General features: G+C 34.8%; 1 protein-coding gene across 1 annotated transcript in view; it reads left to right on the forward strand.

Moving 5' to 3' along the window:
- The window catches only part of KIAA0825 (KIAA0825 ortholog), a 353,187-nt gene that overhangs the window by 147,052 nt on the left and 191,531 nt on the right, over nucleotides 1–14,604 (forward strand). Inside the window, exons 15-16 of the mRNA XM_028139797.2 lie at nucleotides 5,241–5,420; nucleotides 9,905–10,129. Of these exons, the coding sequence (XP_027995598.2) occupies nucleotides 5,241–5,420; nucleotides 9,905–10,129 (405 nt within the window). The remainder of the gene's footprint in view (nucleotides 1–5,240; nucleotides 5,421–9,904; nucleotides 10,130–14,604) is intronic.

The following is a 14,604-nucleotide window of genomic DNA, read 5'->3' on the forward strand; positions in this document are numbered from 1 at the left end:
GATGGATTTTGGCGGTCGGTCAGAAAACCTGAATTCTCACCCCCATGTTAAATAAGTAAGTCATTTACAACACTCTGTTTCTTTTCTTTTGGTGGTTTTTTTGTTGTTGTTGTTGTTGACAGTATTACAGATGTCCTCCATTTCCCCTCTTCCCCTGACTCCCCTTCACCCAGCCCCTGTCTCACCCCATGTTCATGGGTTATGAATATATTTTTTTTATGTTCTTTGGTTAATCTCTTCTCATCCCTCCCTCTGCCATCTACCAATCTGTAACATGTATCCATGCCTCTGGACCTATTTTCTTCATCAGTTTATTTTGTTCATTAGATTTCACATATGAGTGAGATCATGTGATATTTGTCTTTCTCTGACTGGTTTATTTTGCTTAGCATAATAATCTCCAGGTCCATCCATGGTGTCTTAAAGGGTAAGTGCTCCTTTTTTATAGCCAGATAGTATTCCATTGTGTAATTGTATCGCTTTTTAATCCACTCATCTACTGATGGGCACTTGGTCTGTTTCCAGATCTTAGCTATTGTAAATAATGCTGCTATGAATAAAGAAGTGCATATACGTATTCTTTCTAATCAGTTTCAGAATTCTTATGATATATTTCAGGATTCTTATGATATACTAGAGGCCCAGTGCACGAAATTCATGCACTCAGGGGGGATGTCCCTCAGCCCGATTGCAAGGAACCCCACTGATGCACGATCAGGGCCAGAGAGGGACATGGGAGGTTGGCCAGCTGGGGAGGGACAGTGGAAGGGTTCCAGGGTGTGTCTGGCCCATCTTGCTCAGTCTCGATCAGCTGGACCCCATCAGCAAGCTCACCTACCAGTTGGAGCATCTGCCCCCTGGTGGTCAGTGGACGTCATAGCAACTGGTCGACCAGTTGACTGTCTGCCCCCCCCCGGTGGTCAGTGCTCATCATAGCGAGCGGTTGAGTGGCCTTAGCTTATCATTAGCATATAACACTTTGATTGGTTGAACGACCGACCGGACAGCCAGACACTTAGCATATTAGGCTTTTATTATATAGGATTCCCAGAAGTGAGATCACTGGGTCAAACAGCAGTTCCATTTTTAAGAGGAAACTCCATACTGTTTTCCACAGTGGCTGTACCAGTCTGCATTCCCACCAGCAATGTATGAGGGTTCCCTTTTCTCTATATCCTTGTCAGCATTGTTTGTTGATTTATTGACGATAGCCATTCTGGCAGGTGTGAGGTGATACCTCATTGTAGATAGCCAATAGACATATGAAAAAATTTGCTTCTTTTCTTTATCCACTAAAAAGACTAGCCTATATTTTGATAGTCCTTTCTGATAAGAGCGATGTTTGCTAACTTGAGCTGTCTAGCAGAGGGACTGGCTACCTTGAATGTCAGTGGCTATCCCAGCACTGTAAGATTTCAAAAAGAAGCTAGGCCACTATTTCACAGGTGCTAGAGGAATTTCATTTACTCACTCAACAAACATTTATTCATTTATTGACCAGACACTTACTGACCTCTCTGTAAGGCATCTGCCTGCCCATCATATACAGTAATCTCATTATGTTTCTTAACCAGATAGACCTTGGTAGAAATCTGTGGGTTTAGGAGGCAAAGTTTTTAAACAACTGCTTTGGCTGTGCTTTGTTATTCTTGCCAGTGCACACTGCTAAAGCAAAATCCCTCTTTGCTCCACAAATAATTCAGTTGAATTAAAATAAAATCCAACATTGGTGACCTGATTAGCAATCATTTATTTTCCAGTGACTCTCTTAAGTAGAATACCCTTTGTGTTCCCACCTTGCTTCCTTACCATTAGAACTGCTCACCTAAAGGGCTTGTAGTTAATTGGAGTCCATTTGCAAACATGAGAGCCATGAATCCTAGGTTCAATTTTATAGTAGTCCTGCCAGATGCAATACTAGGAAAGGGTTTCATGGTCAAAAATACTGTAGAAACACTGCTTACTATATGTTAAAATTCTTCTTGGAGGTTTACAGGGCACGAGTAACTAAAGGCTCTGAGAAATACTGCAGAAAAAAAACCCACATTTAATATTGTTGAAGCCAGCATTTCCAAAACATAAGTACTATTCATTAACATCCCATGAAATGCACTTTGAAAATCTCACCTTATAAAAACTGTGGAGGAAAACTCTAGTAGATATAAGCAGATACAGCCAAAACTGTTTCAAAAAGGTCTGCCTAGGTACATTTATAAATATGTAAATAATACAAAATAATTTTTAAGCATACAGAATTCTGTATAGATGAGTTTATCAGTTTTCAAGGAATTGGAATCAATTGCCCAAGTATAAACTTTTACTGAAGGTAGCTATTTTCTTGATGATTGAGAGTGCTTTTCTACTTTATTGTGTCAGGCTCTTTAAGACTCAGTTTCTTCATCTGTTAAAAAAAATGGAGATGACATTCGCCTCATCGAGTTTTTGTGAGGTTCAAGACAAATTGAAAAATGTATGTAAAATACTTTGTTTAGTGCTTGTACCATTGTGGGTATTCAATAAAGACCTGTGTCCCATCTCACTATAATCATAGCGCTGAATTGAGACAGTGGGTATTCAAGAGAAATCTGATGTTTAGTGTCTATTTGGGTACTGAAGAAAACAGCATAGAATAAGTTGTTAGTGCTGCACTTCAATTTGTAGATGAGCACTTTAGGATAAAACTTGGGAAAGAGGAGCCCTAAAAAGAATGATTATTTTGTCTTTATGTTTAAGACCCATTACGTGGGATTTTCTTTTTTAAAATTTCAAAATTTGCCAAAATAAGAATAGTTTTAGGGAAAAAGGTAATAATGGAGTAATGTTTAATTGAAAACAAGTAAATGGTAGGTCTTTATATCGATTGTTCGGTTTTTATAAAAAAAAACTACAACATTTTCAAAACTATTTTTCAAGACAGGTTTCAATTTTTTGTTAATTTCTTGAATGGACTAGTGCTTCCCTAAAGCGATTTTCATATGATACTCCACCCCCTTTTCCTCAGGTATTAATTTATTGGTCTAGTGTTTTAGGTTTGGAGTCCTTGTATTATATGCTATACTTACTATTCTTGCACTTTCTCTCTCATACCTGTCTAACGTGAGTCTCTGACTCCCTTTGGTTAGGGATGCCTGTTAGTGCCTGGTTAATTCAGCATCCCTAAGCTCATGGCACACTCTTCCACAGCATCGCTGCCAAATCCATTTCAGTGACTCAGCAGGAGCTTGTCATTAACAGCATTCTCATAGGAAGAAAACATTAAGCAGTCTTGGAAAGCAAAGTGCTAGCACACCATGTATGGTAAATCTTTGGTGGCAATAAACAGAGTCTCCTGGTGGGTTGTGGTGGAGTTCCTTGCCCGACACCACCCTTCCTTTGAAGCACTAACAAGTTCATTTTTCAAAAGGAGTTTAAAATAATGACTGCAGTGAAAGGGCCTCCAGTGTTATTGAAAAGACAATCTGTTTCCAAATCTTGCATTTGTTTATATAATGTATAAACCATTTGGTAGATAAAGGAGAAAGCAGAAGGAATTCAAAATAGCAGCTTTATTATTGGTTAACCCTGGGTCAGAGAATATGGCTTTAAATATGTGGCTTGTCAACACTGCTCTCCAGTCTAAGCTCATCCCTCCACCCCTCCAGCTGCCCTAACTTCCCCCTCTCCTCCCACTAAACCACCAGCAGAGCCGAAATAGATATTAGGAAAGCAAGAACAAGAAATTTCCTCTACATAAAGTCTATGGTGCTATTTCTTAGTTTGCAGATAACATTGAGTTCTAGATCATGAAAATCAAATGACAGGAATAAAATCATCAGGAGGAAACAAAGTGATGAGCTTCTAAATGAGCAAGAAAAAGAAATGTACTCATTACAAAATAATCTAGATTATATTTATTTAAGATATTTAAGTATAAGAGATAAGATATGAGTCATCTTTAATTAAATAAATGGTTTACATTATGATACTGAGCATATGATACTAATTATCCAAACAAAATATAAATTATGATTTCACTTTTCCAGTCCAACCTATAGATACAAAAGTATAGGAATTTCTTTTTAATATATTTTTTATTGATTTTAGAGAGGAAGGGAGAGGGAGAAAGAGACAGAAACATCAGTGATGAGAGAGAATGATTGATCAGCTGCCTCCTGTGCCCCCCACGCTGGGGTTAGAGCCCACACCTGGGCATGTGTCCCGACCAGGAATCAAACCATGATCTCCTGGTTCTTAGGTTGCCACTCAACCACTGAGTCACACTGACTGCGCTGAAACTCTTTATTTATTTTTTGTAATTTATTTGTATTGCTGAAAGTATTATATATGTTCCCCTCTTCTCTCCCATTGACCCCCATTTCCCCCCAGGCCTTCCCACATTGTTGTCTGTGCCCATGGGTTATGCATATGTGCATATAAGTTCTTGATTACTGATTTTTGAGGAAGTTATAATAAAACCAAAGGAAGGCCTTAAAGGGCAATTAAGATAGCTGTAACTTTGTGTGAATTCCTAAAATAGTTTTATTGAGAAATCAGTTGATAAACTTCTTAATTCTGAAATGATAGGGCCTACAGGTTTGAAAAACAAATTTAAATTTACTTGTATAATTGGTAGCATAATTCTGAGAACACTATAAATGTGAATTTTCCATGAATTTTATGTTCTGAATAAAGGGTATAGTAGTATTCAGAACACAAATTCCAAAAAGAGATACAAAGATTTAACTAGTTTTAAATAGATTTTAGATAACAAATGGGTATATATACAATAATTATGTTTGTCATTTAAGTTATACATACCTATATTCATTTATGTATATTTGTATATAATATTAATAAATATTATACCAAATATAGTGAATATCACTTATGAGTAGAATTTTAGTTTCCTTAATAGGTTTTTTTATGATTTCTAGAATGAATGTGTATTACTTTTAAATGAAATAAAAGAATCAAAATGTTTTCTTAAAGAGAAAAAAACATTTTTGACATAAAAGGAAACTAGGGATGCTCATCAAAGGACTAGTGATGTCATTGTGGTCCTTCTCACAATTTTTCTTCCACATACACTCATGAGTATCTCAGAAACAATACTGAGTTAGATGAGCCATTGCTCTCAAAGAATGTGGCATTTCTCTTACTATTAATCAAATGCACTTTTACAGCATTATTCCAGGATAAGTTATAAAAAGGTAATCACATTCGCAGATACTTATCTTACTGTCATTTCTATTATTTCCAAGAACACACCTTTCAAGAACAAGGTCCTGATACAGAAAATACTATGAAGCAAGTATCCAGCTTGGTGGAAGCCATCTTTAAAATACTATACTATTGCAGTTTTTCTCCACAAATATTTGGGAATGTTTTTGTGAGCTACATGGAAGAAGAACAATTATGGGACTTTTTATATAACATTCCAGGTATGAGAAATCTATAATTTTAAAAGAAGCATTCTAATGATACCTAAATGTATATTTAAAGGTGTTTTAAAAGTTGTAATGATATCAGTTTTGCTGTATCTGTTATTTGTAAAATGTTATCATTGTTTTTGGTTTGTTTTCAGTATAAAGGCTTCTTTTGCAAGTCATTAGCTATTAGTTCCTATCAAAATTAAGTATTCTTGAGACAAGGTGAGGGGAGGGGAGAGGAAAAATTATGTGATGCAGATTATTAGGAAGTGTTCTCTCATAAAAATTTAATTTAATATCTGTCAGAGATTATGTTTTGCTATTTAACATATAAGACCCTAGTAAGATGTGAAAAAATATCTTGTGGCTTTAGGGTGCATTTATTCAATGAACCGATGGATAAAACTAATGGTCAATTTTCTTCAAATGTAAAAGGCACTTATTATGATGACAATGGTGCCTCTCTCTACAAGGCATCCTATCATTCTTTTGGGGACAATATATTTTCTCATTTGTAGTGTTATGCCTGTAGCTAGAGCAGATGGTAAAAACCAGTTTACATACCTGAAGAGGAAGTGCTCATGGATTGCCCCATGTTCAGGGCCAGGTATAAAGATTCTCACATTGTTTTCTTGACTTTAAATCTCCAAACTTAATATCTTGGTAAAACAAAGGATGATAACTTAGACAGTGGTTATCACGTTAGTCCATTAATCAATTACATCATTTACATTTCTCTTTTCTTAGCATATCAGTTATACTACTTTCTTTTTACTTTATAAAGTGGTTGCCCTAGAGTTTGCAACATATATAGAGAAAGTTTGAAACTAATCCAAGTCTACTTGCAAATAACACTATAACAATTATACCTTATAATAATAAAATAATTCTAATGTCTCCCTCCCATTTCTTGTATCATTGTTATTCATTTCACTTATATATAAACATACAGAAGTATAAACATATGCAAATATAATCAATGTATGAGTTAATACATTGTTGGTAATTATTATTTTGAACAAACTTGTCTGTTAGATCAATTATGAATAAGAAAAGTTTTAATTTTACCTTCACTTATTCCTTCTTCAGTGTTCTTTATGTAAAGTTGAGTTTCGACCTATATTATTTTCTTTCTCTCTAAAGAACTTCTTTTAACATTTCTTGCAAGGCTAGTCTACTGGCAACAAATCCCCTCAATTGTTGTTTGTCTCATTTACTTTCGAAGGATCATTTTGCAGGATATAGAATTCTAGATTGATTTTTTTTCTTTCAACACTTTAAATATTTCACTTCACTCTCTTCTTAGTTGCATGGTTTCTAAGAAGTCAAATGCAATTCTTATGTTTGTTCCTCTAAATGTAAGATATCTTTTTCCCTATGGTTTCTTTCAGGAGTTTTTATTTATCTTTGATTTTTCTATAGTTTGAAAATAATATGTCTAGACATAGTTTTTAAAGTATTTATCCTGCTTGGAGTTCTCTTAACTTCCTGTGATTTGTGTTTGACATTAATTTGGGAAAATTTTTGTTCATTATTGTTTTAAAAATTTATTCTGTGTGTTTTTTTTTTCTCTCTTTATTCTATTTCCATTATACATATGTTACAACTTTTGCAGTTTTCCCATAGTCCTTGGATATTCTGTTCTGGTTTCTTTTCTTTTCTTTTCTTTTTGTTCTCCTTGCTGTTCAGTTTTGGAGGTTTCTATTGACATATCCTTAAGCTCAGAGTTTCTTTCATCAGCTATGTTCAGATTACTAATAAGCCCATGAAAGGCTTTCTTCATTGTTGTTACAGTGTTTTTGATCTCTAGTATTATTTTGGGAGGAGAGGTAGTTCTTAAGACTTTCATCTCTCTATTTATATTGCCCCTTTGTTCTTTTATGCTGTCTATTTTATCCATTAGCACATTTAACGTATCAATCATAGGTGTTTAAGTTCCCTGTTCTGATCATTCTAACATCTTGTTATGTCTGTTTCTGATGCTTGCTTTTTCTTTTCAAATTGTGTGGGTGTTTTGTTTTGTTTTTTGTTTTGGGGAGATATTTTTTTGTTTGTATATCTTTTAATTTCTTTCTGGAAAGCTGGACTTAATATACTGGGTAAAAGGGACTACTCTAAATAGATCTTCAATAATGTGATGGAGATGTGAGGGGGGAGGGTAAGTTATCCATAGTCCGAAGATTAGGTATCAGTTTTTTAGTGAGTCTGTGCCTCTGGATGGTATACTTCATAAATGTTTCTCAATTTTTTTCTTCCCCCTTAGACAATAGAGTGTGGCTGGAGTGGGCTAGAGTTGGGCATTTTCTTCCATCCAGGTTAGGCTCTGATAATCCCATTGGGCTAGGCTCTGTTTTAGTAGTTTCTCCTGAGAGCATGCCTTAAGAAGAAGAGTGCTCTGGTCTATTTCAAAATGTTTCTTTCCCCATCCCCATGCTGGAAGCACTAGGGACATTTATTGTGGGAAACTAGTGGAGGTAAAACTCACAAAAGTGTGGCAGCTCCCCCTGCCCGACAGGGTCTTTCTGGAGTTTTAACTCTTAGATTTGTCTAACCGAACCTCCAGCAATTCATTACACTCCATATTTTCCTATCTTACCACTGCTTTTCATGATGGTTTCTGCTTCTGAGTCCTCAATCCAGTCAGACATGACTTCCTGTATTTGCCTGTCTCTCCAGTTTTCCTCGTGTCTTCACCTTTTACCAATTCAAGAAGAGTTGTTGATTTTTTTTATCTGTTCAGCTTTTTATTTGTTGTTAGGACATAATGGTGACTTTCAAGCTCTTTTTATGCAATCAGAAATGAGACCTTGCCACTTATTCTCTTTCCTCTATTCCCTCATCTCCCATTTCTCCTTTTTCTTTACCTGTATCTTATTTCTACCATAGGCATCTGTGGCTATTGTTTAATCCTCCCTATAGTATCTCATTATCAAGGTGTTGCAGAACCCTGAATCAAGAGAAAACTGGGCAGCCCCAACACTGTAACATTGTAAGAAAACTTTTATCTTAGGTAACAGTTTTTTTACTACCTACCAGTTATTTTACACAAATTAATTTCTATAAACTTTGAGATAGAGCTATTATTTTTCTCTATTATTTTAAATATTTTAATTTAACTTTAAAAGGAATAAACATACCCCTTTAACAATAAGAAATAGGGTAAGTTCTGACTTTCTAGAATTTTTAGATACCTGAGATTATTTTAATCCATGACTCCAAAGAGTTGAACCAAAATGAATATTAATTATTAATATAGAAAGAAGGCTTCTTTATGTCTTTCAATGAATTAAAGTCTCGAAACATCATTAAAAAGATAGACACTATATCTTCCACCATTCTCATAAAGAACGATAGCTTACCTAATGATGATTGTGCCATGTTAAAAAAATAAATTCTAAATATTTTATATTACCCAGATCTTCACCATAGTTGTTTTAACAATAGCTTGAGTCACTTGAGAAATATCACCTTGAAATTTGAGAGAGAAAAAAGATATAGGTGCTTTTCTATATTAATTCAAGTGATGGCCCCAGGATTTTGAAGTTATATTTTTAAAATATTTTATTGCATTTATCACACAATAATATATCATAGTGAATAATACAAATAATCTATATATATATAAAAAGGCTAATATGCAAAGTGTCCCCTCAGGAGTTCGACCGGGAGACCAGGAGTTCGATCTCTCACTATGACGTGTGCTGACCACCAGGGGACAGCACGGAATGAAGGAAGGCGCTGGCCAGCAGCTAGAAGGCCCCAATCGGCCCTGATCACCAGCCAGGCCTAGGGACCCTACCTGTGCACGAATTTCGTGCACCGGGCCTCTAGTAAGAAATAAGTCAGGGTAGCAGAAAGAAGGAAGAAAGAAAGGCAGAGGTAGAGGGAAAAAGAGAGGGAAGTAAGGCCAAAAATTTAAAAGAAGAAGTAATGGAAGAGGAAAATCATCATTAACATTGAAAAGTATATATTTTAATTTTTATGTGTGTATGTAGATATGTATTTTTAATAAAATTACATGTCATACTCTAATCTGCTTTTATTTTTATACTAAACAATACATGGCTTTATTGTGTAGATAGATTTACCTTGGCTAATTAAATAAATTACCAATTATTGGACATTTAGATTTTTTCCAATTTTTATATCCTTTCTATAACCATAATTAATTTCTGAGAATAAAGTTATAGAGAAGGAGTAAATGAATTAACAGGTAAGTGAAGGTTAGAGCTTTTGATATTATTGCCAAATTGTCATCTAAGAAGGTCATTTATATTTGCAACAGTCGAGTTCCAAACTACAAGTAAATATAGTTTTTCAGTTATTTTAATTTCTATTCGCTTTATTATCAAGAAACTTTTTTATGATTTCTAGATTAAAAGATGCTCTCCTTTCCTATATTTATATTAGATCATTGAGAAACTGAATTCCCAATTGAATAAGGCACAAAATATTGCCATATTCTGCTAACTATAATATGCTATCTGGTTTTAAAGTCTCAACATGCATGGAGTCCGAGCAAGAGGTCATCCGATGCTTGAGACTGGCACTGACTGACGCTGTCAAGGACATTGTACAGCAGATCATATCTGTGATGAGCTCTGGGAGAAACTGCGAGACAAACTTAAACAAGCATGGTGTTCCTGAACGTCTGCGTGAGAGCATTCCAAAAGAATGGAACTATATTCCAAAAGAAACAAAAAGGAGAGAATCAAGTAAAGGTATATTTGTTTATCTGTAAGAACACATCCCTAGAGAATCAATTTTCTAGGATATGAGGTCAAGTAAAATGCTAAAAATAATGAGATTTGTAAATGATATTAGTCTTATTTTTACCATGTATATTTGGGACCTGTTATTTTCTTTTCTCTGAATCATATGATCAAGGAAACTAGAAATGAAAATGACTCAAATGATCATTTTCTTTATTTAACTACCAATTCTGAAATTTCTGTAACATTTTGTATCCATGCAGTATTCACAGACTAGTCACATGATTTTGACTAATTTCCTTTAAATCGACCGAATATTCCAAAATTCATACTCTCAAGAGGATTGCTATGATATTTAGCTTAGTTATTCTTTCCTTGAAGTTTTTCCCCTCAACCACCAATTATAACTATCTTTCCTCTTGTCAATACACTTATATATGTGGCTTTTAAGTAAAAGATAGCACCCCATTTAGTAACCACATATTTTTCTGACAGGGTATTTTTTCTCTAATACCAAAGGTTCTGAATTTAGTGCATTGTTCCTATTCAAGGCAGTGCATCTACCAAGTGTACTTAAGAACCATCAGTTACTTACATTATTAATTGACTTTATTAATCAAGTCCTCTCTTTTTTAAATGGTGTATTCCTACCTAGATGTTTCTACTTTATAAGAAATTCTCAAGATTCCTTTGAATATATATTATGTATCTATCTGTATTCATGAATCTTCTTTAGGATTTTTAAAAATATAACTTTCCTTTTTATATTCATTTCTTGACAATTATTTAAGACCTTTATTACAGGTGCTTGCAGTTTGTTGACGTTTTTGAAAAAAAATCAAGTTGTAAACTTTTATTATAAATTAAAAATAAGGTCCTTAAAATTTTCAACTTCATTAGACAAGAAACAATTTTAAAACCTTTAAAGGTGTATTGAGAAAAAGCAGGCTTTAAAAAACACACGTTTGTCATTACCAAAAAAAGACAGCTTTAGGTAAAAATAAAAACCTCATGCTACAATAAATAATGCTGATAGTTCTAATTATCTGGTCAATGGGCAAAAAGCAAGCACTTATGGTCTTCAGCTCCAGTCTTTTGTTCATTTCTTGAACAAATGAAAAGCAATATATTCATCTTTTAAAAAGAATATTTTTTCACTAGCTCTAAAGTAACTGTCAACAGTAAAATATTCCAGCTGAACCCACTCAAGTCAATTGAAGAGGCTAGCCTTTCATTCTTCTTCATGAAGATCCTAAATAATGTGGCTCTTATCCAACAACCTTGCATTAGAAACAAATCAATTATCTATCTGTGACCTTTCATAGTAATGTTTTAATTCTGTCTAAGCCCTATTAAACTGCCTTTGAATCTAGTAAAGCCATTTAATTGAAAATGGAAAATGTCACCTTTTCATTACTTAAGTTCTGCCTTGTCTGAGTTCTTGCCATCACTCTTCATTCTAGCTTTTGGGTATTTCATAGATTTTGAACAATTCAGGAGACATGACCTATCACTAACATAGCACATCATAGGAGTGCCACCATTTTGCTTGTGGCTTTCTAGTCATTCTATTCATGAACTATTTTGCTTTCTAAAAGCATTTTGAAATTCTTCCATAACAAATTAACAACCTCTGGTTCCAAAAAATACTTACATTGTAGATCCTAGTAAGTGTGGTTTTCCTTACTAAATGATCTTTGTAAAATGATCACTAAGAGTAAAAGTACAGCACTTCTCCAATAGATAGCCATGAAGGGGTGCCAAGTCACATAATTATATAAAAGACTTTATGCAGCATTTTGTGTGTTCCTGGTGGATATGACAATAGGAGAACACCACTGTTCTTCTTTTCTGCCCTCTTTTAGACTGAGAGTGCTCAACCTCTCTTTTCATTATCATATACAAGAAGGATAGTATTTTACATGCCAGACATTGTCACTTATTCTTTCAGTAGATATTTACTAGGTGAATTACTACTACTACTACTAGGCACTGGGGTGGAGGCCAGAGATAAAGTTTAAATAAGATATCTCCTCTTGGTGCTTGAAAACTTGTACTACTATTTTCAAATAGGTACAAACATCTTGGGGGATGTACAAGACAATTCCTTGTTGTGTGAGCCAGTCATGTGTTGGGGACAATATTGTTGGATAGTGGTAGACAGGGTAACTCACTCTTTCATTAGCTTTTAGCATACAGTAATGAATTAAGAATGTCCTTTGCATTTCAGAATCTAGTTTTAACAAAATGAGTCATCACAAAACAAACCAGTGGCTTTAACATATTCCTGTAAACCAACAAATCAAATGCAGTTTAAAATTAATGCTGAGAAAGCAAGGAAGAGCAAACAAGGCCAAAGTGAAAAAGCTCACACATTTCTATTGTTCACTTGATCTTAGCCAAAAGGCCGAGAAGCGATCATTTCTATTCTTAACATGAGCTCTTTCTCAGCCATAGTATAAGGAAAAACAATAATTATCAGATCAGATTTAGGGGGGAAAAAAACAATAAAAAAGGAAATGTGTGGAAAAACCATTTGAAATATTACATTGATGTTAAATATGAGACCTTCCTGAGTGAATATTGTGCCTTGAGATGTTAACTAGTAATAGTTTGAAGTTGTCTTGATTAGCAAAAGATTTCAAAACCAAGCATTCAAAACATGAAGACAAACCTCTAATAGTTTCCAGCAATGTTTTAAGTCAAATGTATTTAATCCAATACTTTGCATATTTTGTTGAAGTAAAGATAAATGTTTAGAGAGCTTTTTTGAAGATTGTGACTTATTAAAAGACAAATACTCACTAGCATAAGGGAACATTTGCTTGTCCTAACACAATGGAAACGACTGAACATGGAAAACACTCTGGTGACAAACTAAAATGCACATCTTTATTTCTTTGTCAGCAAATACCACTGCCTAGAAAACACCGAAGCTATAAAGAAATAAATATTACAATAAATTATACAAAGTAGGAGATTTATGGAAGAGTTGAATGAAAGTTCAGCTGTTTCTTATATAGATCAGCTTAGGTACTTGCTCCCTTATTTCAAGAGGCAAATCCACAAAGAACTAGTTTTATTTCTTTGTCAACAATTAAATGAAAAATATACTGAAGAACATATTTCCTTAGCAGTAAATTACTTTTTAAGTAAAAAGAATGCTTTATGGGAACTGTTGGAGTAACTGCTTTAACTGAAACTGGATTCTGGAGAGAATACAGGTAGCACCGCAAGAAGAGTGTATGCATTGTTCACATGCAGATAGTCGAGAAAGAAATCGATGGCAAAAATATACAACATACTCTCTGAAGTCATTAAGTGAGTTTATTTTATTAAAAAATGGAAATATTCGTTTTATAAAAACCACCATCACTTATACAAATTTTATACTGCACACTTAAGAACTTAGAAATAGAATTTTCTAACACAATTAAAACATCCTAATAAAGAGGGAATATGCTAATTGACCTTCATGCTCTCACAAAGATGGTGGTGCCCACAGCCAATAAGGCGGGAATATGCTAATTGACTGCCACGCCCTCAAAGATGGCAGCGCCCACAGCCACAAGATGGCGGCACCCAGTCCCCTCAGCTCTGCGTGCCTGCCTTCAGTGTCCCCCAGCCTCCCAGCCGCCCAGGGCCGGCCCGAGGCACAGGCAAGCCTCAGATGGCAGCTGACCAGCCACCCAGGGCTGCCTGAGGCTCAGGTAACTAGGGCCGGCCAAGGCTTGAGCTGTCGGCAGTGGCAGCAGCAGAGGTGTGATGGGGGCATCGCCTTCCCCTGATTGCCAGGTTGCCTCCCGCCCCTGAGGGCTCCCGGACTATGAGAGGGGGCAGGCCTGGCTGAGGGACCCCCCCCCCTCCAGTGCATTAATTTTCATGCACCAGGCCTCTAGTTTCACATAAGAGTTTAAGTGATTTTTGAGCATTTTGCTTAAAAATACAAAACCAAAATATTTTTCAATTTGTTTGCAAGAACTAATTGACATCCTGAATGATGAATAATTATGAGTCACATTTCAACAACAGCCTACGCCTATTTGGTGGCTGTGATTGAAAAGCAAGTGCCAGGTGGCTCTATGTATATTCAGGTAGTGGTTTTCCCCCTGTGACAGCCATTGAAACCAAGTATGGAAGCAAACCAAACTTTGAATCACTTTTCATAGAGTGTTAAGCCTAGATTTAAAAAATAAGAAAGCATATTAAATCATATTATCCTTACTCAATAAATTATTGTTGACATTTTATACTATTAGTAAAATTTTTTAATTAATTTTAAGACATTATTTTGTCTTTATCTCATTCATTGCAAATTTTCCCTTTGCATATTTTACAATACACAAAATATATTATTGTCAGGAATATATGCATTGGAAAAAAGAAATGACAAATACATAACTATAGATGTTACATTGCATTTATTCTAAGACAATTTTTTTTCGCACTTTATCAGCTTCAAAATCAGGATGGCTCTTACAATA

The sequence above is a fragment of the Eptesicus fuscus genome, chromosome 4 (assembly GCF_027574615.1).
Source record: "Eptesicus fuscus isolate TK198812 chromosome 4, DD_ASM_mEF_20220401, whole genome shotgun sequence".
Taxonomy (NCBI): domain Eukaryota; kingdom Metazoa; phylum Chordata; class Mammalia; order Chiroptera; family Vespertilionidae; genus Eptesicus; species Eptesicus fuscus.